At 37.2% G+C, this 27924-nt stretch overlaps 1 protein-coding gene across 1 annotated transcript in view; it reads left to right on the top strand.

The window, feature by feature from the left end:
* The first annotated feature begins 3108 nt into the window (after positions 1–3108).
* The window catches only part of LOC121325802 (zinc finger protein ZFPM1-like), an 82226-nt gene continuing 57410 nt past the window's right edge, over positions 3109–27924 (top strand). Inside the window, exon 1 of the mRNA XM_041268853.1 lies at positions 3109–3517. Within this exon, the coding sequence (XP_041124787.1) occupies positions 3478–3517 (40 nt within the window). The 5' untranslated portion in view covers positions 3109–3477. The remainder of the gene's footprint in view (positions 3518–27924) is intronic.

Raw genomic sequence — 27924 nt, 5'->3', positions numbered from 1 at the left:
AGCGAGGTGAGTTCAAATAATCTGCTACCCATATCTAATCTGATTGTTGGAGTTTGCAACAAGAAACTACTGCTACTGCCACTACGACTACTACTATGGATATGGAAATCAAGACCCTAACATAATCTTTGTTTTCCTGCAGCCAGGGTGGATTTATTGGCCAACTAGTGTGGCAGAATTAAGTTTAAAGCAGTAAAATAGACACTGGTGTCTATTTTATATATATATACACACACACACACACATGCACACACACACACAATGGTTTAAAGTAACATTAATGTAACATAGGCTGGATTAGATGAAGCCTGCATTATCTCATGATCTGATACTCCTGATGACATTTCATTTTGTTTTGCTGGCAATACACTGATGCACTAGGTGATGTCTATGACCGGAAGTGAACTCATAATCAGAAATATAATATCTTAATAATTGTAATAAGAGTCACTGATTAACAGAAAAAGGGGCTTTTTTTAAGTAACACTTTTTAAAATGTCATCAAACACCATCAGTTACAGAATCTTTATCATAGTGGTTGTCTGTTTTTGTTATCTGGTATTTTTTTTAAGTGGGATAGCAGCACCATAACTAAAAAACAATAGTAATACCAGTAATGAATAACAGGAACAACAGTTCACATTTGAAATGTACAAGCAGTTCCATTTTTACAAAATGTATATCACACACACAGATGTGCAGTTATTTGTTTGTTTCCTTATAACTAGAATGTCCAGAAAGGTGTGTTCTTTTTAGAAGCCATGGTGTTCCACTTATCAACAGCAATCTATTGCAAAAAACTCTTTATCTGAGTCCTTATAAGGATAAGAGTCTGACCAATCCTTGCAAACATATCTATCTGAACAACTGAAAGGGTACTGAGATAAAAAGACTATAGCAACGTGTTCACTATTAATTGATTGCTGAGTAGACTATCATGTTTTGATAAATGCTGTCATGATGCCTGCGTTAATCATTGCAAGTAAAAGAAGAAGTCTGATGAAAACAAAGCGCAGTATTGCTGAATAGGTGCCAACAAGATAACACTTTTTCCCCCCTCTTTTGACTTAACTGGGGGTCAGGAGATGCTCTGTGCTTAGTGTTTTACAGTGAGTTTCAGTAAAAATAAAACTTACAGTAACTACTCCCACAATTCTCTCTTGTGTGCTTATAAAACCCACCATTGTGTTTGCTTATGTAAAGTAATAACTCAGAATTGCAATTAGAGAATGTGGTCTGAAACAGTTTAACATTATTGCAGGCAGGGCTTTAAGAACTTTGGTTTGGCTAGATCTCTAATAAATAAATAATATATTACATTACATGACATTTGTGATATATTATTGTAGTGCGTTTTCCTGTCCAGGAAAATTATTATTATTATTATTATTATTATTATTATATTATTATTATTATTATTCTACAACAACGACTACTACTACGACTTATAATACAAAAAAATATATTTACATCTTACTGTTATTTATTTATTTCCATTGTCATTTTAAGTAGAAAATATATTATGTCTGCCTAACCATCTTTAACAGTTTTTTTTTTTTTTTTCCAGCATCTATTTGGAACTGGAAGACTTTTTTTTTTGTTGGATTTGAATTATTATTATTGTTTTTTAATCAAAGCTTTCATCTTCGTAAAAAGTACAGGAAACAACAATTGTTAAAGGGTGAAAAATACAGATACTGGCAAAAAAATGCTAATCCAATATACAAGCACAGGAGAGTTACATGCAAAAACTTACTGTGATGAATCTTTAATAAATACTGGGGCAAAATCCTGAATTTGATATACACCAGTGAAGTGCACCCAGTATGAGAAATACCTTATTTGGGCCTAGCTGTGTTGTTTTGAGCATTTTTTCCCCTTGGTATAAACTGGGTCCCATACACTGCACATGTTGTCTTATTCAACAGTGCCTGTTATCTGTATATTTAAATGTGGTTACGTCAAGATCACAAGATCACAGTTGAGTTATTTGTTTTGTCTAACTTCTTTATTTTAGTTTGACCTCTGGAGGCTGATGTCACAAGTAAGGTTGGTAGTCCACATCACTGCCACACAATTCAGCACAATTGGCAGTCTGCTTGGGGGTGCTCTCCTCACTCTTACAGCGCTGTGAGAGGGTGCGCATCTGCCTGCCATCATGGTTCCTCACCTTTCAATAAATTCCTAAAATCACAGCAAGAGTCTAAAAGGTGGTAATTTTGCCTACAAGTGACATCCAAATATGAAATATTTTCAGTGGAAGTTGTTTCTCTTTTAATGGAACTGCAGTACTTGCAGAAATGAACTTGTCTATTGTCACTTTTTTGCTCTTATGTAAATTGTTTGCTACTTTGCTATATATTTTTTGTTAAAGGTGACTAATTTAAGTTTCATTTAAAAAACGGAGGTATGTGTAAGAGCACTGGGACAATTCATATATGGTACATCGGTGCTTCAGCCCCACAATGCCTTGAAGCATGTGGAATGGTGACTGATTGCACCTGACTTGAAACTGCAGACCGCGAAGTTTTCAGTATTGCCGAACAGAACGGCGCATCACGCTTAGAAACAATCAGATCACGTTTGGAATTGCTCGAGAATGGTGGGTGATTTTGTGTGTGTGTCTGTCTATATCATATATATATCTATATAGTCTATAGTCTATATATATATATATATATATATATATATATATATATATATATATATATAGTAGTTTTTAACATTTTGCATAACACTATTGTTGCGGAGATTTGGAATAGCTGTATAAGCTGCGTAGTTGTGCAGTACAGTATCCCAAAAAAGCTCTCAATTACCGTATGTTATTGTTTTGCAGTGCATTTCAAAAGGAGTTGCATTGATTGCCAACTAATTGCTTTCAATCACTGTATTGGTTTATTAACAAAGGTTTTCCTTCGGGGCTACACAGTGTTAGTGTTGTTTTAAGTCTTCGTTTCATGTTTTCAGCGCCCGAGGGCGGAGCAATGATGTCGGTTTGTGAAAGCGCTCTGCAAAGTACCGTATACACACGGCGTGCTGCGTGACGTCACAAGCAGGGAGAGAGGGGTGTGCCAATATCACACTGTATCAATTTCAGTGCAGGAGCTTTCGGTCTCCATTCAGTACTGCGCGCTGTAGTACTGTGTGGGTGTGGATCGGGGCAACATCAAAATACAACGGTGGGTACGTCTCCGATTCCCTGTCAGTAGCAAGATACAGGAGTCTGAAATAGTATTTTAGTGAGAGAAGCCTGGGATTCCAACACTCAGGCTGAAATCTAAAAAAACAAAAAAAACAAAACAAAACAAAAAAAAAAACCCATATCCTATGAGAAACTTACAAACACCCAGGTACTGTTAAGCAGGAGCGAAGACGAGACATGAGGATATATCACGACTGAACAGTACTGTATTATAGTTAAAGTAAGCACACCAAAATATACATCCACCGAAACAGAAAGGAAATACCCTAGAAGCAATGTCCAGGAGAAAACAGAGTAAGCCGCGACAGATCAAACGTAAGTAAACTATCTTTAAGTAGTGTTGTTGCCACGGCGGTGGGTCTTCTGAAAGATGTTTTTAATATAGTGTGTCTTAGTAATTAACGGGGTTGTTACTGTATTAAAAAGCAAAGCTCGGTTCCTGTTTTATTTAAGCATGACACGGGGAACGTGGCTTATACTTTCAAACTACATCGAGGCTTAGTGCCATCATAGTAACAGCATGACTTTGAATGTGCATTAGTGTGGCTTGTGAGTTATCTTGCTACTTAATTGTTAATAGCATAAACAAACAACCAGAATAGTGTCGTCATGGCTAAGTGAGCGCTCTCAGCACGACCTAGGGCTGTCAGAACCAATGAAAATATGTTAAAACAAGGTGTGACAGACACTGAAAGGCACGAAGTATACACCGTGAATATTGTGCCAAACTGTCAATTAAATGAGGTTGTTTGGAAACTCCTTTAAAGTGCAGAATGTGCAAAATGAACTGTTTCATTTGATTTCGCGTGTTTTTTTTTTTTTGTTTTGTTTTGTTTTTTGCAGGGTTACAATGTATACACAATACTCGGAAAGCAAACCCCGCTATATTGAATACGTTTACAAAACACAAGGGAGCTTCTTTCCCTGTCTGTGTCGATCCAAAGCAGTTATTAAAACAGCTGTCAGCCGGCTTCTAATATATTCAAGATTAAAGATTAAAAATGTTGATAGTCTGGTCTGAATTTTTATTATTTTTTAAGCCTTACAATATTCAACATTACGGTAACTCATATATATGTCTGTGTAGTGTATTCGTTCATTTTTCTCAGTATTCTCCCCACCACAGTGAACAGCACAGTTGAAATGCAGGCTCCAGTTTCCTGTTAAACTCTGGTTTGGAAGCCTCTCTGTTCTCTGAAAAGACTGATGTGAAAAACAGATAAGGCCGATCTGATCACATGGCCGATAGAGATTTAAATGGGATCGTTTTTTATTTGTTTTCTGTCTGTGGCAGGCTGTTCCCAGGCTAGAGTTGCGTCCTATCTGCCCCTGCAGCGCTGTTTCAAGCGAGATTGGGCCTTCTGATTAAACGGGAAACAGATCTCCCTCGCTGATAACGGTTACAAACAATTGGATCTTTTTCATCTATTTCTTTACCTCGCTATAGTGCTTTGAAGCGCTCGGCTTATGTATTTATTTATTTATTTATTTAAAATTTGAACACTTGGCTTGGTCTGTGCGCTCCTTCTTGTTAAGTTGTTAAGTTTTTGTCACAGGAGCGTGATCTCACACTTAATGCAATTTAAAAAATAAAATGTAATTTGCCTTAAAAAAAAATAGTGCTAAATGCTTCGCTACCGCTCTGTCGCGTTTCAGTTCCCGTTTCAAAAGATGTTCGGGCTTGATAAGTAGTCGCAGCATTTCGGAGGTTGGGTTTGACTGGGGCGGGGTGGGCTGTACCATAATAAATATTGACAAGCCTTTTCTGAAGTGTCGTTTTTATAGCATGGGACTGCAGTGAGTTCATAACGTTTGATCGTGGCTGTCATTAATTTAAAAAACAAATCTTTGTACAGCTTGGCAGCTGGAGAAAACCCGTAGGGTATATGTGGTCTTCCCAAATATTACTGTAGGTAAAAAGTTCCGTCTTTTTGAAAGTTAACAACCCTTTTCTCTGAATGAGAAACGGATCAAACACGTCAGCTTATTATTATTATTATTATTAGTCCATGCTCATTTTCAAACCATCTCGTGTTTGTATATGTAACAACTACAAAACACTCAGTTTTGCTAAATTTAAGGGTTACTAAAAACAACAACAAAAAAATAAATAAATGCAATCACAAGTTTTGACAGTCTTTAAAATGTGTTTAATTGTCAAAACGTTTCTGTAGGGTTGTACAATGTTTTGATTTACGACTTCAATGGCCAAGCTATTAATGCTACAGCAATGGAATTTGAATAAGACGCTACTGAATGTTCCCTGCATGATTATTTTCCATTTTGATTAACACATGAGTCATACAGACTAGCTTTACTTTTGTCAGACGCTAAACATATTTTGTTCACTGCTCTGTCCTCCTCTTATCAGCTGAGAGATCGTGGCTGTTGATAATTAGCACCCAATCTAATAATGACACTGTTTGTTAAAAGCTAAAACCCAAAGCTTCCTGTTTCGAGTTCAAAAATAATTCTGACGGTTAAATGCGAAACTAGATAATGGGACGCTGATGGCAGATGCAAAAGATAAAAATGGAATGTGAATTTAAATTGCATATAGCTGCCATTTTTGTTATGGGACTGGCTTGTGATACCTCCACGAATTGAACAAAAAATAATAAGGAAGATGATAAAAGTGGAATTGGATGGCAATTCAGATAACATAAAAAATTGCCAGATTTGAGAACAGCAGCTAGATGCTACATGCCTCCCCGTCTTCTGTTAGATTTATAGTGTTGATAATATATGAGCTTCAATACTGCGAAGCTTCAAGATTTTCAATACAGATAGACAGTCTGTCCTAGCAACCTAGACTAGAGGGTGAACAGAAAGAAAGAGACGAGCAATCTTTTGCGTTACAATTTCTCCCATTTTCAGCTGGAGAGTGGAATTAGTTTGCGTGAACTCTGGTCCAAACAGGTCGCGTTTCCTTCTGTTTGTTATGTGTGAAAAGATAATGTCGCTTTTTTTTTTTTTTTAACGTGTCTCGCTTTGTTCTTGTGCGAATTACAGATAGAACAGAAGATGGATTTACTTGCAGATTTGACGAAAAAAGAGATAAAACGTGTAGTGTTATATTAATTTATATTCCACTATAAGAGAAAAATGGGGCCTGGCGTTCCGGGGTTGGATTTGCTCACTGCCCTCTAGTTATATCGAAACACTTGCTAGAAGTTAATATAATAATCTAAAAGTTTCAATGTATAATTTGAGAAACATGAGAAAGTCAAGCTGCAGCTGCTCAGTGTTTGTTGCCTGTGTTTGCCTTTGTTCTGCTTTTAGCTCGATGTGAACTTTTGATAAGCCCTGGGGCCTGATCTCCATGCAGATAAAGATTGCCAACTCTGATAAGAGTTCTTATCTCCGTCATGCAGACTGGACTACAATAACAAACGGGAGAGAATCAGCAAACTAGGGCTTTGGCATACTGTTCCACTGCTAATGTGATTCGTGCTGTTGTATAATTAGATGATAGGTGTGAATCTGCTTGTTTCCATTGCATGCATTGTTGTTAATTAATTTAATTAAAACTAATACAACCTATTAACTGTAGATGCCGTGTTAGATCGAGTTTGATAGGGATTTTGTTACCCCTTGATTGCTATCTCAGAATTTTATCGTAAAGTCCTTATGTATGCAGAAAAATAGCAGAGCCAGCAAACAGGTTATGTGTTGCTGATATTCTTCATGATATTAGATTGTGAGTGATAGTATATCATCATGCTTTCTTGATAATGTATCGCTTCTTCCTGTTCTGGTTGTTAACGCTTCAAACCTTGTTTTGAATCTCCTGTATAGCAGAGCACTCCAATCTTGCACCAGTACCATACAGGTGCATCCCTTTGCTTCAATTAGAAAATGTCGTCCAAAAGGAGTCCCCAGAGAAGAGAGAAATGCAATAGCTAGGAACCAATGCACTATTTTAAAAAGCCTTGTTGTCAGATGACTGCACACAATTGATGGTATTTTTTATAGTTTTATAGAAGTTTTATATAAATAAATGGTTCAAAGTATGTAATTTTTCATAGGCAAAAAGGTTGGTACCTCTTATACTCCAACAATGTAAGGTTCGGCTCTTATAAAGTGGTAGTGTCCCAAAATCATGTAGAATTTTACAATAAAGTACAATTCCATCATATTCCAGATTGCTTACATTCTCAGCAGGTTATTTTTAGATATAGGAACACAAGCTGCCTGTGTGCCCCCTTGAAACCAGCTTTTCATAAAAAGAAATCTCCACAGGACTACCAAACTCGGTTCACTTGTGTCCTCAACTAGGTTGAATCCCAGGCCTCCTTTAGTGAAATCCAACAGTGAACCTGATTCCTTTGTTTAACTGCTCAGCTATATGGCCAGCTAGGATGTCAAGTCTAGACTACAGGGTTGTTATGAGCACAGTTACTGGCTGAGAGTCACTTCATCACTTGTGATTTACAATCCAGGAGCAGAACGATCCCTACCCAGCAGCTTACAATCTACTTGTGGGTCCCCTACTACTCTTTACATTGTATATGTGGGTGATAACAGCAGATTGTAACCAGAGTGAAGCCTGTTAAGAAAGTGTTAAAGCAACTGAAATCTACCTACCACTACCTCATGGCTGATTTGCAGTCAAAACACCCAAAAACAAAGATGAAGATAGATTGTAGAGCTGGCAGTGTCACTTGGTTTGATGTCTGTAAAGTGTTAAAGGACATAAACTCTATCAGGTTCCTTCAGAAGTCAGGTTTCAGCAGGCTAATACAAATAGTGTTTACTGCAACAAGAAGACAAGGTAGTTTAGATACAGAAGGGTACAGCTACACAATTGCACCCTACTATAAACTACTGTCTGCAACTACTGCTATCACACATATTTGTGTGTGTGATGTTATGCATGCATCTAAAAGTTCATAATCTTTTTATAGGATAACCTTTTGTTTGCATTACACTGTCGTAATGTCATTATTTTGTAGCCGCAGTGAAACGCTGTGAAGTTTTGCTTTCTGCAAGTGTCACTAGTCTAAGTCATGCTTATGATTTCACAGCACAACTACCAAACATCTCCATCCAATAACAGTCTTTCTAAAAGGGTCTTGAGGGCATTCTTGAGTGAAAATCAAGCATGCTGGTATCGAGAAATGTTTGGCCACAACTGACAAGCTGTCATTTTAACATGTTTGTGGCTAAGCTAGCTCTGCTTACATAAGGGACTGTGTTTTTATATGTATACAAATACATATACTGTACAACACATTATATTTTATGTAAATTACAAAACATTTAGGTTTCTCTACACAGTAGACACTTAAATTATTTCTATAAAAGTTTATTAACTAATTGTATATTGAGACAACTGGAGCTGCAAATAGAATTACGCATTTGGTCAGCTGTCCCGTCGGGTAAATCTACTCTATTTAGATTAAAAGGTCAGAGTGAAACCTACATTTTATAGGCTTTCTGTATTAGTACATGACATTTTTATACCCCCACTTTGTGATTAGGAAAAATTAATATGACTACGGTCTTCCTTTACTACCAAATGCCTTATTTTATAGATAGCAGGAACACTGGAAATAATAAGTTTGTCGAAAATGTTATTGTTTAATAGATGTGAAATAATAATTATATATTATAATTATTATAATTAATTATAATTATAGTTATATTATTATATTAGTATATATATATATATATATATATACTTCTATTCTAGTGTGCCTTTATATCTGTCGATTCACTACAGTATGCCGTCTTGACTACAAAGTTTGCCTTCGTAGCAGTATGTTTTATTTGGTAATTGTTTTACACATTCCTTGATGCCACCAGCCAAACCAGGATAACATCAGGTTTGTTAACTTGGCATTGGCCATCTGAGACTTCCAGTACTGCCATATTAATGTTTGGGCTACCCGGAGGCACACTGTCAGTCCCCCATCTGTGGCTTTCCCCTCCTGTTAAGTCTTGTACTTTGGGATCTTCATCAAGCTGGGACTGAAGTCCAGGACCCAAGTGATGCCTTCACTAGATTGGACATTTTGAACATGGATGTTGTAACTGCTGTGTTTTTTCATGATTTATTTGACCCGCTCCAGGGCATGACACCAGTAATTGGCTGGGTACTAGTGCACCTTGTCTGGAATTTAGGTGCCCTGGGATAAAGAAGCCCAGATGTATCTGTTTAGGCTCATTTCCAGTCGGAATTCAAGAGGAAGCAGTGCATCAGCAGAGTTATTGCAAACTGATGCTGTATGATGTTTAGTTACGATAAGATATCCATAACTGCTACCGGGTTTAGCCTTAATTGACTTGGGGAGGTGCAATCTTGTCTTAAACCCAGTCCTTTTTTTTTTTTTTGCACAACTGCACATCATAAGATGATTTATGAGTGACAGTGAAAATTATTTAGTTTAGTTTTTTTTAAGAAACCATTTCTAAGAGAACATACAAGGTGTGGTTTGTCTTATAAAACCACGACTGTATTGCTTTATAACCTGTTCAGAGTTTTTAAGGGACAGATTATAACAAGGTGTATTTACAAAAAAATAAAGAAGGGGGTAGTGAACCGTGAAACTATTTTGGTATTAATCTTACACAAATATTTATTTAGAGGATTTAGAGTTCCCTTTTTTTTTTTTTTTTTGAGAAGTGGTTTCAATGAATAAACAGCATGAGTTGAGTCTTGTTGGTTCTTTCCAAGTAAAAGGAAACAGATGCCACTGCAATGGAACCTCTTATTTTGTTTTGTCATCGATGTCTGTGGTGGTGGTGGTGGTGGTGGGGTTTATATGAGGAACAGGAAAGCAAGGAAACAATAAAGGTATTTAATAATGCCCATCAGGTGTGAAAGATCCTTAGGCTCGTCACAAGTTGTCAGTTTATATGCCCTTCATGTAGCCAGGTCAGGACAGTTTATTGGGAGAACTGTGGAAACATGTTGTAGAGCTGTAGACATTAAAGAGAAGGGACATTAAAGAGCTGCTGGTGTGTGACTGAGATCTAGCCTTTGCAATTGGGTTTTCTGACATGACAACCCTGCCCACATTGCTTTGTCTGTTTTATACATCTATAAATGCACACAAGCATACTTGTACTGTTTATTTCTATGTATGTACTCATGACAGACACACAGGCATTTATAATTGCACAACTGAATGGTCAGGCGTCGTGGTTTAGGATATTGTGGGCTGCACTCATTCAAAGCTTGTAGTCTCTTTGCAGTTTACTCAGAGCAAGAGACCTGTGCAGTGTCTGTTCCTGCTTTGAGCCGTGCAGTGGGCTCAGTCAGTCTACTTTGTCATACCAGGAGCTTCCAGTTGCATACTCTGCGTGCGTCCCACCTACAGCCAATCAGATTTAAATATATAGATAATTGAATTCATTGTATGAAAGACAAGGTCAATAATCTCCAAGTAGTAACGGCTGTGGAGGATATTAATGCTATTCAAAACCCTATAAGTAGTTTTTTTTTTTTTTTTTTGTGTGTGTGCGTCTATGAAGACAGTTTATGTTTTTAGGTTATGTTTTGGGCTGGATCACTTTGGCTGTTTATAACTTATGTTGCTGTTTTAAGTGCATTTTAAGGCCTGTTGGTTTTTAGAGTACATCTACCTGTGGGATATTGACTATACAGGGAACATGATTGTCTGAAACAATCCAAGAGGTTTTTTTGCTTAAGTCACTAACCATATACAAAAATGGCCACTGATATTACTACTTCTACCAGCTTTTTTAGTTTTTTATTATTAATCTATTCAGAGGGATGAGACCTAGTTTACAAGTTTTAAAATGTATTTCTTTGATTGATAGGCACTTTGATGATGCAGACTATGCTCTAATGCTGTTGTTGTCACAAAAAACTCCACACTCGCTGGATTTGTTAAGCTTATGTGTCCTTAGAGCCTACTCCTTTTTGGAGAAGTTGATCTTTGGAATGTTGTAGCTATGCCATTGACAATACAGTAGTATCCAGAATTAGATATATATTCTACAGACAACCCCCCAACCCCCACGCCCCCAGGTCGAGTGTAGGTACAGTATAGTAGCTTACTCTGGAGTTTGCCCAGAAACCTATGGATACAATACATCTAGGTCTAATATGTATACACAACTGTTTTGTATACTAAATGTATTATTGTTTGTCTTGGTTTTAGTGAGACTAAGCCGGTGCCAGTGTACTGTTGGTATTAAACATGGAATTTTCACTCCTTTAAACATTATTGCATTTCCCTTTTATAATCCTTTCATAGTCTTCCCTTCTGCCATTCCTTTCCTCTCTTCTACTGTAGAGCTACTTCTTCCTCCTTTAACAGTCCTCCTGTTACTATCTCTCTCTCTCTCTCTCTCTCCCTCCCTCCAGTCCAGGCCTCTCATCCAGGTTTGTGGTGTATGATTATGCAGAAAGTTGAACTGGCTCTATTACTGCACAGTGATGGTTGAATTGATAAGGGCTTGATAATGGTGCCGATAGCAGTGACGGAGCGGCCAGTAGCCTGGCCGCTCCCCCTATTATCATTCCCCTCCGCCCATCAGCTCCAAGCGCCCTATATCTTCTCCATTTCCACTCCTCTAAAAGATAAGAATGGAAATACTGACTTCATAGCTCACTGATTAAAGTGTCTGCCTTTCTTGATAATACACAGATAAATTATGTTTTTTTTTCTTTGGAAGGGAGCGACAGAGGGAGAAAAACTCTCCTGTTTAAATCTGTAATCTTCCTTTTTGTATGCTTTCTTTCCAAGTGTTTTAATGAGCGTGTAGGTCAATGTAGGTTGTAGTGCAGTACAGCTTATGTACCTTTATACTGTACCTACATTTTTCTATGAGGAATGCTGAGGAAAGGGTATATTTTGTAACTTTTGATGTTTTCATCGTCTATGGGGTACAAGACGATGTTCTTCCAAGACTTAAAGGGGATATGGTATTAGTTTGACAGACCACATAAATCTTACTTGTATCATTTAAAAAAAATAATAAAATCCATTGCAATTTTAAAAAGTTTTGCTAAATGAAATTTTCTATTTTATGTTACAATCCTTTTAAGATCCATATTACCATTAAAACTCATAAGGTGTATTTTTGTCTCAATGCACACAACTTGTGTGCACATACAGTACAGTGTTACTGTGGGTTGTCTGGCACATGTTGGTAAACACTTCCCAAAATATCCTTACCTGATCATTCAGTATTTTTTTATGATCGGGCTATTTTTGCTCCATACAGTGTATTGAAAGTGAAAGATTTCCAGTCTGGAATTTGATCTATTTTGATCTCAATTGCATAATATAAAGTTGATTAAATCGATGATTGTTTATTTGTACCATGTTTCTGATATAAGGAGTATTAATGCATATATATATACACTGAGTGTACAAAACGTTAGGAACGCCTTCCTAATATTGAGTTGCACCCCCTTTTGCCCTCAGAACAGCCTCAATTCGTCGGGGCATGGACTCTACAAGGTGTCGAAGCGTTCCACTGGGATGCTGGCCCATGTTGACTGCAATGCTTCCCACAGTTGTGTCAAGTTGGCTGGTAGTGGATCTGTACTCTGAATAGCTCGTTCAGTCTCATCCCACAGATGCTCAATTGGATTGAGATCTGGTGACTGGGCAGGCCACTGTAGTAAGCTGAATTCACTGTCATGTTCGTGGAACCATTCTTGGACAATCCTAGCCTTGTGGGCATTATCCTGCTGAAGAAATCCATTAGCAGATGGATACACTGCTGCCATGAAGAGATGCACCTGTTTGGCAATGATGTTCAGATATCTTGTGGCATTCAAACGTTGCTCCAGTTTTATCAAGGGGCCGAATGTGTGCCATGAAAACACACCCCACACCATCACACCACCACCACCAGCCTGCAATGTTGACACGTGGCATGATGTATGCATGCACTCATGTGGTTTTCTCCATCCCCTAGTCCTCCCATCAGCATGAAACAGCAGGAACCAGGCAGTGTTTTTCCAATCCCCCAGTGTCCAGTGTTTTCCTTCCTTAGCCCACTGCACCCGCAGTTTCTTGTGTTTTGCTGAAAGAAGTGGAACTGTGTTAGGTCGTTGGCTGCCATACCCCATTCGTGTCAAGGTACAACAAGTTGTGCATTCTTTTTTGTGTCTTTTGGCACCAATGTTGTACTGGACTGTCAGTTGACTAACTGTAGCCCATCTGTTACTCTGCACAATTCGTGTCAGCCTCCTTTGGCCTCTTTCATCAGTGAGCCATTTTCGACCACGGCCTGCTGTTGGCTGGATTTCCTTTGGGTGGTGGACCATCCTTGATATGCATGGGAAACTTTTGAGCGTGAAAAACCCAGCAGCGTTGCAGTTCTTGACACACTCAAACCGGTGCGCCTGGCACCTACTACCATATCCCGTTCAAAGGCACTTAAATCTTTTGTCTTGCCCATTTACCCTCTGAATGGCATACATACCCAATCCATGTCTCAATTGTGTCAAGGCTTAAAAATCCTTCTTTAACCTGTCTCCCCTTCATCTACACTGATTGAAGTGGATTTTACAGGTTACATCAATAAGGGATCATGGCTTTCACCTGGATTCACCTCATCAGTCTATTTCATGGAAAGAGCAGGTGTTCCTGATGTTTTGTACACTCAGTGTATGTATCATACTCCATAGTGTTCACAAACAGTTTTATCTTTCTAACAATTAAAACATTTGTGACCTCTAATATGAATATTAAAGTCAATGAAATGAAAGATTTGGAATCTCCTGTTATCTACCAGGTTTTCTTCCTTTAATGCAAGATATTCCTTCCATTCACCGCAGTGGTGGTTTATTCAGAAGTTGTGAATTATTCACTTTAAAAGCCAACTAAAAGCCACTGCGTAAGGTTAATTTGATACTAAACCTGCAAACTTCATTTTTAGAGCAGTAGTCCCTTCCAGTTGGGCTGTATGAAGGGGGGAAAAAAAACAAGATAAAAAGCTGAGATTACAACGCGCTGTTTTGTGCAGGAGTTTATATCAATGTTATCTATCTTTCTCTTTTTTCACTCTCTAAGCTGTTCTGTTGTTTTTTTTTTTTTTTTTTTACTCTTATCTCACTCCACCAAAATGCCAGGAACAATAAAAAAAAAAAAAAAAAAATACTGCATAGATTATTCATGGGCCTCCGATAAAATGTTAACATAAAAAATAAAAGTTTTTTTTTTCTTTGCAAATGAGGTTGTCACAAATACAGGATGAATTGCTTTCCTTTCCAGTGAGATAGAGAATGATTGACTCCTTGGGTGTTACGTTACTTAACCCCTCGCAGGCTAAACTGAAAATCCTGTGCTGTACTTAGTTATTCAGAGGCTGATGTGTGGTTGCTGGTTGTATTAGATAAGGTGGCCTGCTTGATTCTTCACTAAACTGCAATGCCGGTTACTAAGGCAGTAACCACTTCAACAGAACCCGAGAATTGTTGCACCACTATGGATGTCTGGTAATCATTGATTTTTGTATTCTGAATATTTGTTAAAATACATCATTGGAGACAGGTGTTGTGAGTAGTGAGACCTATCATAAAGACAAGCCTTTTTTTTTTCTTTCAATGCATACTTTTAGGTTTTGTTATATGAATAATAAGGAGATGATATTGTTGCCGGAAGGAGGGACCGAAGCTGAATGACTTTACCTTCCACAAGAATGGAAGGAGTGTCTCATTACTGTTGTTTTCATCAGAGATGTAGCTGCTCAAATGGTGTTTATGTCTTTTAATGATGGGGTTAATGGTGTATTTAATTGACCAAACTGGGAATCTTCATGCCAAGCACTCTATAATGAGAAACTCTCCATTGGAGTGCTGATAAACTGCCTGTGTGTATGTGAAAACACTTAGATTAAAAATTGAATCTGCAACCTTGCACATCCTACTGTATGGATTAAGGGACTGTTTAGCATTCTGCAGTCAATTGCTGTATTAGTAATTTAAAATGTCTTATTTACTAGCTTTCTTGAGTCGATCTGCAATCATTTAAGTTGGAATTTAAAACATTGTGTGTAGTTGATACTGTGGCCTGTCCCACACAAGGTATAAGTTGTTCAAATCAGCCCTTCAGTTTCTTATAATTTTATCCTATTTTAATGACTCAATATGGAAGTAGCACTAACTATAGGAGAGGTACCAGAACTGTGGTTCATGGGAACCTATTGGTAAATCAGTAAATCCCAGGAAACAAAAAACCCTGGGTTCCTGGTACTATGTATTCCCTCAATCTCATACCGTTCATTTGCTAAACTAGACTGTAGATAAAACGGCATGTTAATAAGCTCTGTCCTTCTATATATTTTTGTCATAGGTCTAACTTTTCCTGCCTCAGGCAATATTTGTTTGCAAGACAAGTGTATCCTTACAAATATATTAAGTCACGGTGTTCCGAAGAACTTGTTTAAAAAAATCTTTAAAAGCCAATAAACCTGGATGAATATTTTTGGTTCTGACTGAGAACTAACTACAACTGTTCTTGACCGAAGTCACAAGAAGTCTAACTTAACAGAAAGTTAGCTGTCAGTATTTTCCCGGTGGCATTGCCCAAGCCCTATATGGGAGGAGGGCTTGCATGTTTAGAATTTGTTTGTTACTGTGCTTGAGATGAAACTCTACCACATTTTGAAGTGTAGTTGCTACTTATAGGATCCAGTAGGGGGATGACATGCAGTATTCTGAAAATGATGCAGTAATTGTCATCTATAGATAGTGATAAGTATGATTTTAATTGCCATGCTGGTATTTTTGGGGTAATCCCTAATCACCAAGGTGGTCCATATCTTGGCAAGCACTAAAGGAAGGTGGAATGGGGGTTTATCCTACCATATGGGTTTTTATTTAAATTAACTGTCTGGGTGCTTATCAAGTTTGATAACAAAGCTGAGAATCTGTGGTGTGTGTTAATCTCCCTGCACTTCTATCATGTGTTATTCTTCTACATGCTTTAGATTGAGACATAACAGATCTCTGTGATGTGCTGAAAGTTACACTCGGATCCAGCACCCCTCGCAGACTCCTGGCCTTCATTTCACAGCTATCAATTGACCCTGGCCGCAATCGAAGGTCACTTTCCACTCTGTTGTTTTGCTTAGAGATGCACACATACTAAAATATAATTCATTGATATGTGTTTACTGTCCACTTTGTTTACATTGCTGAAGCTGAACTGGTTGCAGTGAACCCAATTGATATGCTTCCCATCCAGCAGTAGGTTATTTGTAGCCCAGACTCAAAATGGAACAAAAAATAAATAACTTTAAAAAAAAAAAGTGTATATATATATATATATATATATATATATATATATATATATATATATATATATATATATATATATATATAACATTTGTTGTAAACAAGTCAGAAACATATTTTTCTTCCAGGTCCTCCAATGTCACAAAGAATCACAGCGACGTGTACAAGTAATTTTGAGAAAATGTACACTCAGAACCCCGGCAGAGTGTAAGTCCTGTAAGTTCGAGAGGAAGGGTAAATTTAACGAACACGTCTATATGTCTAGTACGCGATATCGCGTCTTATACGCTCTCACACTAATATAGCTTTATCATCAGCTTTCCGTGGGGGGTTGTCACTCACTTTAACAATTAGAAAGTGATTGAAATTGTTAATCTTCTGACAAGAGATTCCCTCTGTCTTGTCCCTTCTCATTGTTTCCGCTTTTAAATCATGTCGCACAGGAAGAGCAAACCCCTTCACATTTCTCCATCTGCTTTAGCAGGTGAAAGACACCACGATGTCCGTACAAAAGCTCTTTTCTTTTATCTTTTATAATGTTTTTTTTTTTTTTTTTTTTTTTTTAGATTTTGTTAGATTTGTGTTATCTCTCTCTCTCTCTCTCTCTCTCTCTCAGATGTGAAGTCAGTATTAGTATTAGTAGCTGTGTCCCCTGAAGTAAAACAATCTCCTGTAATCTATCACTGTTTTATCAGGCCTATCTGAGAGTGGAGAATGGCCGGGTCTGGCGATGGCGCCGTGCTTGGGAGCTGATAAAGTTTTAGAGTTCAGCAGTGATGAATGTTAAGTAACTACACCCTTGATAGATAGGATATGAACTTGGCAGAAGGATCAGGCCCTGTTTGAAACCCATCACTCAGATATCAGAACCTAATTTTCTCAGGCTTCCTCACCCCAGTCTCCACTTCTTTTATTACAGTTTTGTTATTTTGTGTATATTATGGTAATTAATATAGTAGTAATTCACTTAGATCTCATGGTGGTCACAAGTATCTTTAAAAAATATATACGTCGCTTGCATTGCTATCTATAATAATGTAGTATCATTCCAACAAACTCTAATATAATGCAATTTCTCTTATTCTGTGCAAACCTCCTACATTGAACTGTATACTTAAATTTGCATTGAACTGTATACTTAAATTTACAGCCATAACTGTTATTCCAAATAGAAACAGTATAATGACCAAGACTTTCTTACTTTTCTATTAGCATGTACTTAATCAGCGTGATCAGAGTCTGCACAGCATGCCATTCAGTCTAGGGCAAAGTTAACACAACATTACCTAATCCAGGCTGTTAGAATAGCTGACGTTGATTTTAGTTACCTGATACTGTATGTCTGCCAGATTGTCCCTCTTTCATCACTTTTTCTATTCCTGGACTATGTATACACTTGCTGGGGGCTGAGGGAGGAGGGGGGAGGGGTAGAGGCAGGTGGCACTGGGCCTACTGCAGGGTTACCCAGCCCTGCAAGGCTACCTGTCGCCTTTTGAGGTATCATCTCCTGCTCTCAAAACAGGTGCCTGATCTTGAGTTTGGGTTTAGCTTTCTCTCAGGTCATTCACAAATTGAGGAAGGAAAACACCCTCAAAGTTTATGGCACTGCCATACTTTTGATAGGATTATCAACATATTTCAGACGTTCGGTACAATTTTTTGCTGGAAAATGGCATCACAGAGTGGATTAGCGGGACCCAAGGCTCACCTAGTAGAGTGCAGGACAAGTCATGTAAGTATGGAGACCTACAAGTGACGCTGCAGGGCATTACAATCTGGTTCACCTTATTGTGCTTCAGCGACCTTACCGGTTATATGCCAAATGTGTCCATATAGAGACTTCAAAGGTTTGGCTCTTTCCTTTTTAAGCAGCATGGCATTTTTCATTGTTTAGGTTTGACAGGTGGAAAGAGGTGCTTGAGAAAAGAGGTCCCTTGTTGACCTTCAGGCCTTTGAATTGGTCAGTTAGATGCAGCGGAACTGAGATGGAACTGAGCATTTCAAATTGGGTAGAAGAAAATGACGGTAAAGTATGATAAAAAAAATGGATTGAAAAAATAAACAAACCAAAACCAAAAAACATTATGTGAAAACAAAATTTCTCCTAAACACCTGATTATCAAAACCAAACGCCTGTCTAGAGAGGAGTGTGGAAAAGTGAGCATCTGCTGTGTGATTGTTTAACAAAAAAAGATTATCAAAAGTCTAAGTCTGTTATTCACACACTGTTTGCCTGAAACTACTCGCATCTTGGTAAAGGTGCTAAAACAAACCTCATTAAAATAACACCCTTTCGTCTGTAAAACTGCTGATGTTTTTGTTTTGTTTTGTTTTTTTGCATGTGACCTTACCAGCCTTTGTTTTAGTCATCAAAAGATGAATTAAGAAGTTCAAACATTTTGTTACTCATACTTTGCACAAAACCTTAACTGGTTTGCCCCTAGACAAGGCCAGCAATTAAGTTGGACTTAAAAAAGGAGACAAATCTATCTCAGAATTTGAAAAGGAAAGGATTTGAAAAGTGTTACAATAGTTTGTTGGGTAATTAGTTAAGAAACAGCGCCAATGATGGACTTTGATTGACTGCATTGGTTTCTGATTATCTGTTTGTCCCTACTTGACCTGTAATGCATGTGGTTGCTGCTTTTTTATATACAGTATGTGACATTCAGACAATTGGTGTCTGTCTTGTACTGTGCTAAAATGTTACATAATGTACATTTCCAAAAATGTAGAAAAACTGCCTTGTTTTTGTTGGTGCTGTTCATGCTATAAGTTAAGCTGTGTGTAGGGTGCCTCTTATTTTACAAGAGCTGTCATCAAGTGACCAAGAAAATATGGCCTTAATAGTGGGGTGACCTTCCAGCAAATATATATTAATAAATATAATTGAATACTATAGGATTGAGTTCCATTGTGGCCTTATTAGAAATGTAATTTAACACTGGCTTGATAAGTTTGTAACTGCTGATGGTGGACTTGATATTGAAGGTGACTTTACATTGCCTTCAATAGGAGCAAAATGGAAGCAAAAAGTTGCCTCACACATTATAGTACATTCCCAGGGAAATTAGCAGGTTTTTTCCTCTGAATAATGAGTAAATGAGAGACTGGGAATGCCAGTAACTGGCTTACTCATCTTAGATTTGCATTATTCATAATAGTGTAGCCAAGCCCATTCACAAGGTCCTTCTGACATGTCTGCCCCTCCCACCCAAACCAAACACCATTATTAATTGCCCTTATCTGCACTTCACATCATCCAGCTATTTGCTGTTTAATCACTAAAATAGTATCAAAATGAGAAGGGCTCATTGCCATGGAAACCAAATAGAAAGGTCAGGTTCAGTTTATCTTATCTTGATGGAGAATGGTTACTAATTAGAGACAGGTACTGCCAAGGCTGAGTCCACTGGGCCCAGTCTCCAGCATTATCAGCTATCCACACCAGGCTGATATTAAAATTATCTGCAGGCTTGAAGGTGCTGCTAAATAGAAAACGACTACTCATGGAGACTGAGGCTAGACATTAGTCTGGGAATGTAATTAATGAAAGAATTAGGACTCCCAGTTGTTAATCAGATCCATCAGTTAAAACATTGTCTTTACCCAGCATCAAAGACCAATGTGCATGAGCACAAGCTCGAGCCCTGCCTCCAAGTCAACGTTGATGGATAGGATTTGGAGCATAGTGTCAAATGATTCTAAATAACCAGGGGGATTTGAAACCATATGAACTATTATCACATATTTCTTCAGTCTTTACTATGATTTTGGCCATATTGGGATTCAACTAATGTTCTACAGTAATGCAGCAATACCCCTTCTCTGTATCCATAGGTTATATTTAAGCGTGTATCTCTTTATCCCCTTTTAAATGCACTCACTCCTATCTCAGCATTCAGAAAATCTCTATACAGCGTGACACTGATAACATTTAAAACGGCGCACCTCCCCACATGTTTTTAACAGTTATTGTCTGTGGAGCCTTGGTTAAAACTGCAAACAGATGTAAAGCCAAATTATCAAAGAGGAACAATATATTTGAATTCAAAACCATAATTTAACTGGTGTTTTTTCTTGAAAGATTAATGCTGTTGGCCTTGTCACTGGCTTCAGAATACAGACAGATTTTTAATATTTTAAACTATTGGAATGACCATAATTACCTAGGTCACGCTAGTAAGTCATTTGGTAACATGCCTGTGTACCTGAATACTCCTTACTGAAACCCTGCTAAAACTAAATGCAAAGTTTAGGAAAAAAGGTAGGAAACACATTGCACAGCACTGGAGTTATTTTCCAGTTTTTTGGCATCCTTGAGTCAAGTGTTTCACATGAAATCAGCTGCTTCTAGAGTGTGTAACAGGTGGCAATACCCAGGTAAAATTATTAAAAGCTGGGTGTTTGATAAATTGACGTCCAGCTTGAATAGGTAGTTCAAGACAAAAATTGGATTGCTGTGTTTTGTGCATTTCTCAAAAATAAACAAGAGAATGACCAATGTATAGGTGACAGGTATTTCACATGTAAAAATCTCACTTTCTGGTGGCTTCCTTTTTATTTTAGATAATTGTAAAGGCTCCCTTACTGTTATAAATGTGGTTTAAGTGCAGAACAATGCATGAGGTTGCCAGTGGCACCATGTCATATTGGCATTGTATTTGCATCCATTTGGTTTGATCTCGACACTGCCTTTCATGATTTACAAGCATTATTTGTATTTGCATAAAAAGTTGGAAGTAGCTACTTGGGCAGGGATAGTTCCTGTAATTGCTGCAATCATACAAATATCCCGTCTTGTCAAAATTAAGTCCATTTCATTACGATTTTGTTTTCCCTCAAGCCATTTAAGGTTATTTAGTCTGATGTAAAGCATCTGTTGAGATATATTTTTTGTAGTTTAATTTGAAGATGATTTCAGGGTCAGAGTCTCGATATGCGTCTGAAGGCCGCATTGAGACACAAAGAAAAGAGTGTTCTTCTGTTTTCTGTCAAGCGCAGTAACGCTGTGGGGTGACCTGTTTGTGAGGCGGCTTCATTCCATCACGATCACTCCTCCCGCTGCTTCAGGGTCAAGTTCATGGAAGAGAGCTGGGAACCAAGAGGATAAAATCAACACGATTAACTGTTTACTGCTCAGCTGTTTATTCTTTTAAAAAGTATAACATTTGCCATTTTTCTGAAAGCCAGAGGGATAAAATAAGAAAACCGCAAGTATAGTTTGTAATTTTAACCTTGGCATCTTTTAAAAGAGTACAGAATAATCTAAACTATGTCTGTGTGCATATATTTAACGCAAACACAGCATAATGGTTATCATTATCAACTTGTTTGTCACTTGATACTTTTTTTTTTTTTAAACCCTTATTCGGATGGCCATAGTTAAAGTTTAATCCCTAAGGATTGTAGCTTTTTAAATTATTCTGAATTGTTTTCTTGTTTTCTAACTTTTTTTTTAAATGCTCAATCATTAGTAAAAAATAACCTCAGTAGTTCATTAAGAAAATGTTTTAACAGGTGACATATTCATGTTTCACATTACAAAATGTTTTATATATTTTAATGCTAGTTCCTTTTGAAAATGAGTAGCCAACTTTAAACTGGTTAAGACTTCTCCCTTCTATTTGTAGCAGGAAAAAATAAACCCTTCTAAAAGGAACAGAAATCAGTTCCAGGTTCTAAAATTCCTGTTTTAGTGTTGCCTAAACAGATGCTTTAAAGTTAATTTAGGTTAGTCTTCTAGTATTACATTTTAGGCTTTATGTAATACATTTTCATCTGATTGTATATTAAACTACGTAGTAAAACCTGTTCACAAAAGCTCTCAAATTGTATGTCCCACACTTATTTGTTCAGCAGTGCAGGTGTGGAGCTGTATGACCTGTAATGAAATATTAATTTGTAATTTGATGGCAATTTAAATCTGAGACATAGGGGCTGTGGATATCACAGACCAAGAAAGACCTTCAAGAATGGTCACAATGGACTGTTAGACTATAGAACAACACAAGGCCCAGAGCTTCTTACAATGCAAAAGCTGTATGTAATGTAGGTAATTTTCCACAGGGTCCTTTTTAAATTTTTTTTTTTTTTCGTGATAGCTGCACACTTAGTGAGTGTGACCATGAACCAAGCTTTGTTATTGGTTAGTAATATTGCTTTCTAAAAACAACTTAAAGCCCTGTGCTTTTTGCATTTTAAAAAACATACATTTAACACAAATGAGATAAGTTGCTTGAGATAAGCTCTTAGGTATGTGAGAAATGTAAAATGTTTCTCTTCTGTTGTATTATTTGATGTATTAAAGGGCTGCGGATATAGTGAGCCCTGCTTGGTGGCCTTGTGTGGGGAGATAGGATGCTTTTGAGCAGTAGTTGGTTCCATTTCAGTCTCTTCCTGATCCCTGGCTGGTGGGAAAGTTTAAATCTGCTGCTATTTTCTATCTGTTATCAGCCCCCCTTATCACCTCGCTGTTGTCTGCATGCCTGACTTGGATAGTCCAGGGTCTCGAGTTTGGCAGGCTGGCAATTTTTTTTTTTTTTTTTTTTTTTGTTCACTGATAATGAACAAGAAGACCTCTATGAAAAGGTTGATTGTTCAGCTGTTGAGGTCAGTTAATGTATTTAATTGGAGTGAATCGATCAGATAATTAGCGAAAATCTTCTATTTATTTATTTATTTATTTTTGCAAGCCACATTCACACACAAAACCAGAAACTTTCAGATACAGATAATAACGTATTTGTATGGGGCTGTATTTCCTTTTACCAAGTCTGGAGTTTAAGTGAAATGTAGGAACAGTAAAGTAATTACACTGCCTCCTCACTCTAACTTACTCAGACAGATATACTAGCTAGATTTCATTTTTGACTAGACTAGAATCCATGAGGTAAAGAAGAAATAGGCTACAATCCCATGTAACTTTTATCAAAACACTTGTATCTGTAGTTCTCTATCTCATGGTTCTGGAGTGTCTTTCCATGACAGGTTTTACTGGTGCAATAAAATAATCAGGACCAAGGGTTTATTTTAATAGGACATGACTGGAACAAAGTACTGGCATGGCAGTGCTGATGTTTCCTACCACTGCTGTTAATCCAATACAATTAATTTCTGCCCCCTCTGTAGCGGTGGCAGTTGTGATTTTAGTTGTTTTGTTTTAATGGAAAACCAAGCTTGTTTGAATACAAATTCAGTTGCTGGATGAAACACGAACCTTGATTGTTGAAGATAAATGGTGACAAAGGATGAAAACCACTGGCCTGGACCACAAGTGGGCAAAGTTTTTGTTCAAGCTAGTAGACTTATTTATTTTGGGGAAAGTAATAAATATGATATTCAGTTTAGACAGCATACCTAAAGTGACAACTATAAAAAGACAAAATGAAGGGTTTTTAAAGAAGCTATGCTTTTTGCAGGGTGTAGTTGCTGTAAATGTCTTTTGGCTATTCAAAGGGCAAAAATCTTATTTTTAATAAAGAAATACATTGTAATTGTATAGTTCAACTCTGAAATGATGAGTGGAGCCATGAAAACAGCACTGGAGATGACAAAAGCTAGGACAGTTTATGATAAAGCATTAAGGACTCTACCTTTTTGGAGTAGATTTCTCTTAACTTTATGTCATGCCATCAAAATAGAACACTTTAGCCCTATCTTTGTCACAGCTTGCTCAGTTTTAGTTTCAGTTTTGCTGCAGTTAAGACTACTTTGGCAAGATTATTCACAACAAAACCACTGGCACAGTTTCTTGTCCAAGTGCAACGAGGAAGTGATTGTGCAACCCCAGAGAGCTGTATGGGATCACTGTCCAGCTCAAACAAACCATTAGGACAGGGTCTGCTTCTCTACAGGGGGATCAGAGGTTTCAGCCCTGGATAATATAAGTAGTGTGTAGAATGGGCCTGCTGTGCTTTGTTTTTTTCTGTTAGTTTCCCTCTACCACTGGAACTGGCTTGAAAGCTATTTCAAATCAGAAATGTTCATTTCCATCAGCAGCAGATTGAATCGTTTTATTTGGTACCTCAGTTAGGACTGCGGGCAATCTCACCAACTCACGATGGTGGCAGTTACATGGAATAAACTGTGAAAACCTGTTTCTAACGCCTTTGCTTCTGTGAGTTTAAATCCGCTTTTTAATTTTCGATTTTCATTTTCTAAGTATTTGGCTAATTTTCATTATTTGTGAGGTATTTAGGTATTTTGGAGAAATCTGTACCGCAACCTAGTTTTGGTTGAATATTATTGTGTGGTCGAAGCAGTGCAGTTTTAGAACTGCACTGTGCATCTTAGTGAAATGGTTTTAGGGAAAAGATCGATTCTGCAATGTTGATGTAGGCAGAGTATTTGAGACTGAAGGAATGGAGAATTTTGCCAGGGGTGTAATCTAAATGATTGAATGACTGACTGCTTTCAGGCCACTGGTTGGGTCTCAATGGCTCACTGTTCATGTCTTCCGTTTACCAGGCACTGCAGATTCTGCAGCATTTGCTTTGAAGTTGCTACACTTTCTTTTGCCATGACATTAGCAATAAGCCCTTGTCACCTGTTTTTGAAGACATGCAGGCTATTTTCCCATGATTCTGATTTAAAAAAAAAATAAATACAAAAAATAAATAAATAAAATCAATGGCAAGCTATTTTTTGTAGCGCAAAGATTTTGCAGCCAGAACCTTCCCGTTATCAAGCAAGGCAACTTCTGTTCATTAAGGAGTTAATTTTCTTATCTCCCGACTAACACAGTGAACCTAAATCACTGTGAATTCTTAACATTTTCTTCTTTATCGAAATGGGAAATATTTAATCATGTAAGTAGTCAATCTGGAGGAGAACTAGCCTTTTTTTCCTCCCTATGTGAAGAATTCCAGCAAAGCCCAGCTCAGTAATTCAGTTTTTAAAGCATGAAAAAAAAAGAGCTGATGAAATTCCACTATCAGCTACGAAGCAATATGCAAAATATCTTGCTAGAAATCAAATAGCTATTATGTTTTCATTTCCATTTTGCCGTATTTGCTTAATGAAGAATAGACAGATCAGACCAGCTGAGGGTGTCTGCATGAGACGATAACCATGCAAGGCTTCCAGCAATCCCAGAGCAGTGATGCTCCCAGTCACTTCATCCTCCTCTTCTTTTTTTTTTTTTTGAAAGACAGAAAGAATACACTTTAACTCCTTCCTTGCCTCTTTGCTGCTAAACATTCTGCATTCCGAGCCATGCTTTTTAATTTGTCTCTTTATTCTAGTTGTTGTTGATGATGATGATGATGATGATAACTAGAATTGAATTTTTACAGCTTCCAAGCTCAGTACCACTTGGAAAGTGTCAGCAACAGACCAGTTTTATGGGGCAATTTCAATTCAAAATTCTGCATTATTTCATTATCTCATGATATTTTATAACTTTAAACACCATAGTAACCATGACCCTATCTACACACTGAGGTGTTATAACCTAGTATTACATTTGATTTTAAGGAGAGGTCAAAGGTCACGATCAAGGTAATTGTTTAAATAGAGCATATATGAGTTCCTAAGTGTGTTATATAGTAACCATAATCCTCTGTGCGCTAAGGAGTTATAAGATAGTTTTACATTTGACCTTAGAGAGGTCAAAGGTCACAGGTGAGGTGATTTTTTGGATAGAACATATATGGGTTCCAATCTGTGTTCCATTAACCTATATACACTCAAGGAGTTATAAGCTAGTTTTACATTTTAACTTAAGGACAGGTCAAAGGTCGCAGGCTGGCAATTTTTTAATAGAGCATTTATGGGTTTCTATATGTGTTTCATAGTAACCATTAACCTATCTGCACTCTGTAAGGAGTTATAAGCTAGTTTTGCATTTGACCGAAGATTTTGAAAGGTTATTAAAGAAATGCGTCATGCGGCCATATTGGTTTACGCACAAACACCATTTTTGCGCATTGACACAGAGATGAAGCTTGTCAACTTTGGAGTTAATCAAATACACCTTTTTTCAACTGAGTTGGTTTTACATTTAAGAAGAAAATGTAGGTCTTACAATGGGCCTAGTTTTTATGTTTTATCCGAAGGATGGAGCACAAGGAAGTTAAGTGACTTACTCAGGGTCACACATAGCGAGTCAGTGGCTGAGCCAGTATTTGAACCGGGAACCTCCTTGTGTCAAGCCCTTTTCTTTAACCATTGGGCCACCAAGCAATCCTATACATAATCACTGGTGTCTGTCCGTGGGTGGTTTATAACATCATCCACAGCTATGAAACAGCACACTAGAAATATTAAAATAAATCAAATACAGTCAATAAGAGACGTTTTCACTAGAAATCATTTTTTTTCAATGTTTATACACTCAGTGACAAAAATGACCATGTTCATAATTGTTCAAATAAAATACATTCTAGATGCATCAAAAAGAAATCTGTGCGTGAATGATGTTTGAAATAAATAGCACACATTCGACTAAGCCAAGTCTTTCCCTTTTTTTTTCTTCAATGTATTTTTTTTTTATTTGATGGAGTACTGGGTTTTATTTTACTGCCAAGAGACTTTTTTTTTTTTAACTGAAATATGGTACACATTGTGATTTTGTCTTTCTGCCAATTCCAAATTCAATATTTAAACAAATATTAGAATATTCAAACATGGAAAAGCTACATATTATTTTGAGGATCATGATGTGGTAAACTTCCCATCATCCCAACTTATTCAGAGTCAGCTCGTTACTTATCTAGCTAGAACAACAAACCCTGCCTTTCATTGAGGTAGTTCAGTTCATTGTCAGTTTTTAAGTTTATTGCAAGGTGCAAATGTAAAACACATCCCAACTTATTCAGGGGCAGCTCTACTGTACTGGCACATGCCCATTATCTGCCAAATATATGGAGCTCCCATATACCTTTGGGGTCACTTAACTTTGTAACATTAATATGCAATAGGCATACAGTTCAGTAACTCTAAAAGAGGGTCCTGGAGTAATTGTGTTACATTCTGTTGAGATATCGCCAATGAGGTGTGCAGTATGAGATGGTCATTCTTGTCCAACTAAACCAGTTTAACCCATTAAGTGCCACGATTCTCATTTTCTCTGTTATTTTCATTTTCTCTAACTATGTAATGATAAATTACTTTAAATACTTTTTTTTTTTTTTTAAGAAGAGATATTTGGTACTTCATGGGTTAATGCTTTTTTTTAACCACTCAGTTTGTACGCATTTTTTAGGCTAATTACTGTCCAAGTACAATTTTCATTAGTAAGGTCAAATCAATATACAGTGCCTATAGAAAGTCTACACCCCTTTTCAAAATTTTCACCTTTTGTTGCCTTATAGCCTGGAATTAAAATGCTTTTTTTCCATTTATCTACACATCCAACTCCTACTTCCAAGTGAAAAAAGATTCTAGAAATTTGTAGAAATTTTATTAAAAATAAAAACTGAAATAGCTTGGTTGGATAAGTGTCTACCCCCCTTGTAATAGCAATCCTAAATTAGCTCAGGTGTAAAATCAC

This window comes from Polyodon spathula, chromosome 13 (assembly GCF_017654505.1).
Source record: "Polyodon spathula isolate WHYD16114869_AA chromosome 13, ASM1765450v1, whole genome shotgun sequence".
Lineage (NCBI taxonomy): Eukaryota > Metazoa > Chordata > Actinopteri > Acipenseriformes > Polyodontidae > Polyodon > Polyodon spathula.
The sequence above is the reverse complement of the archived record's forward strand: the minus strand, read 5'-3'. Positions and strand labels throughout refer to the sequence as shown.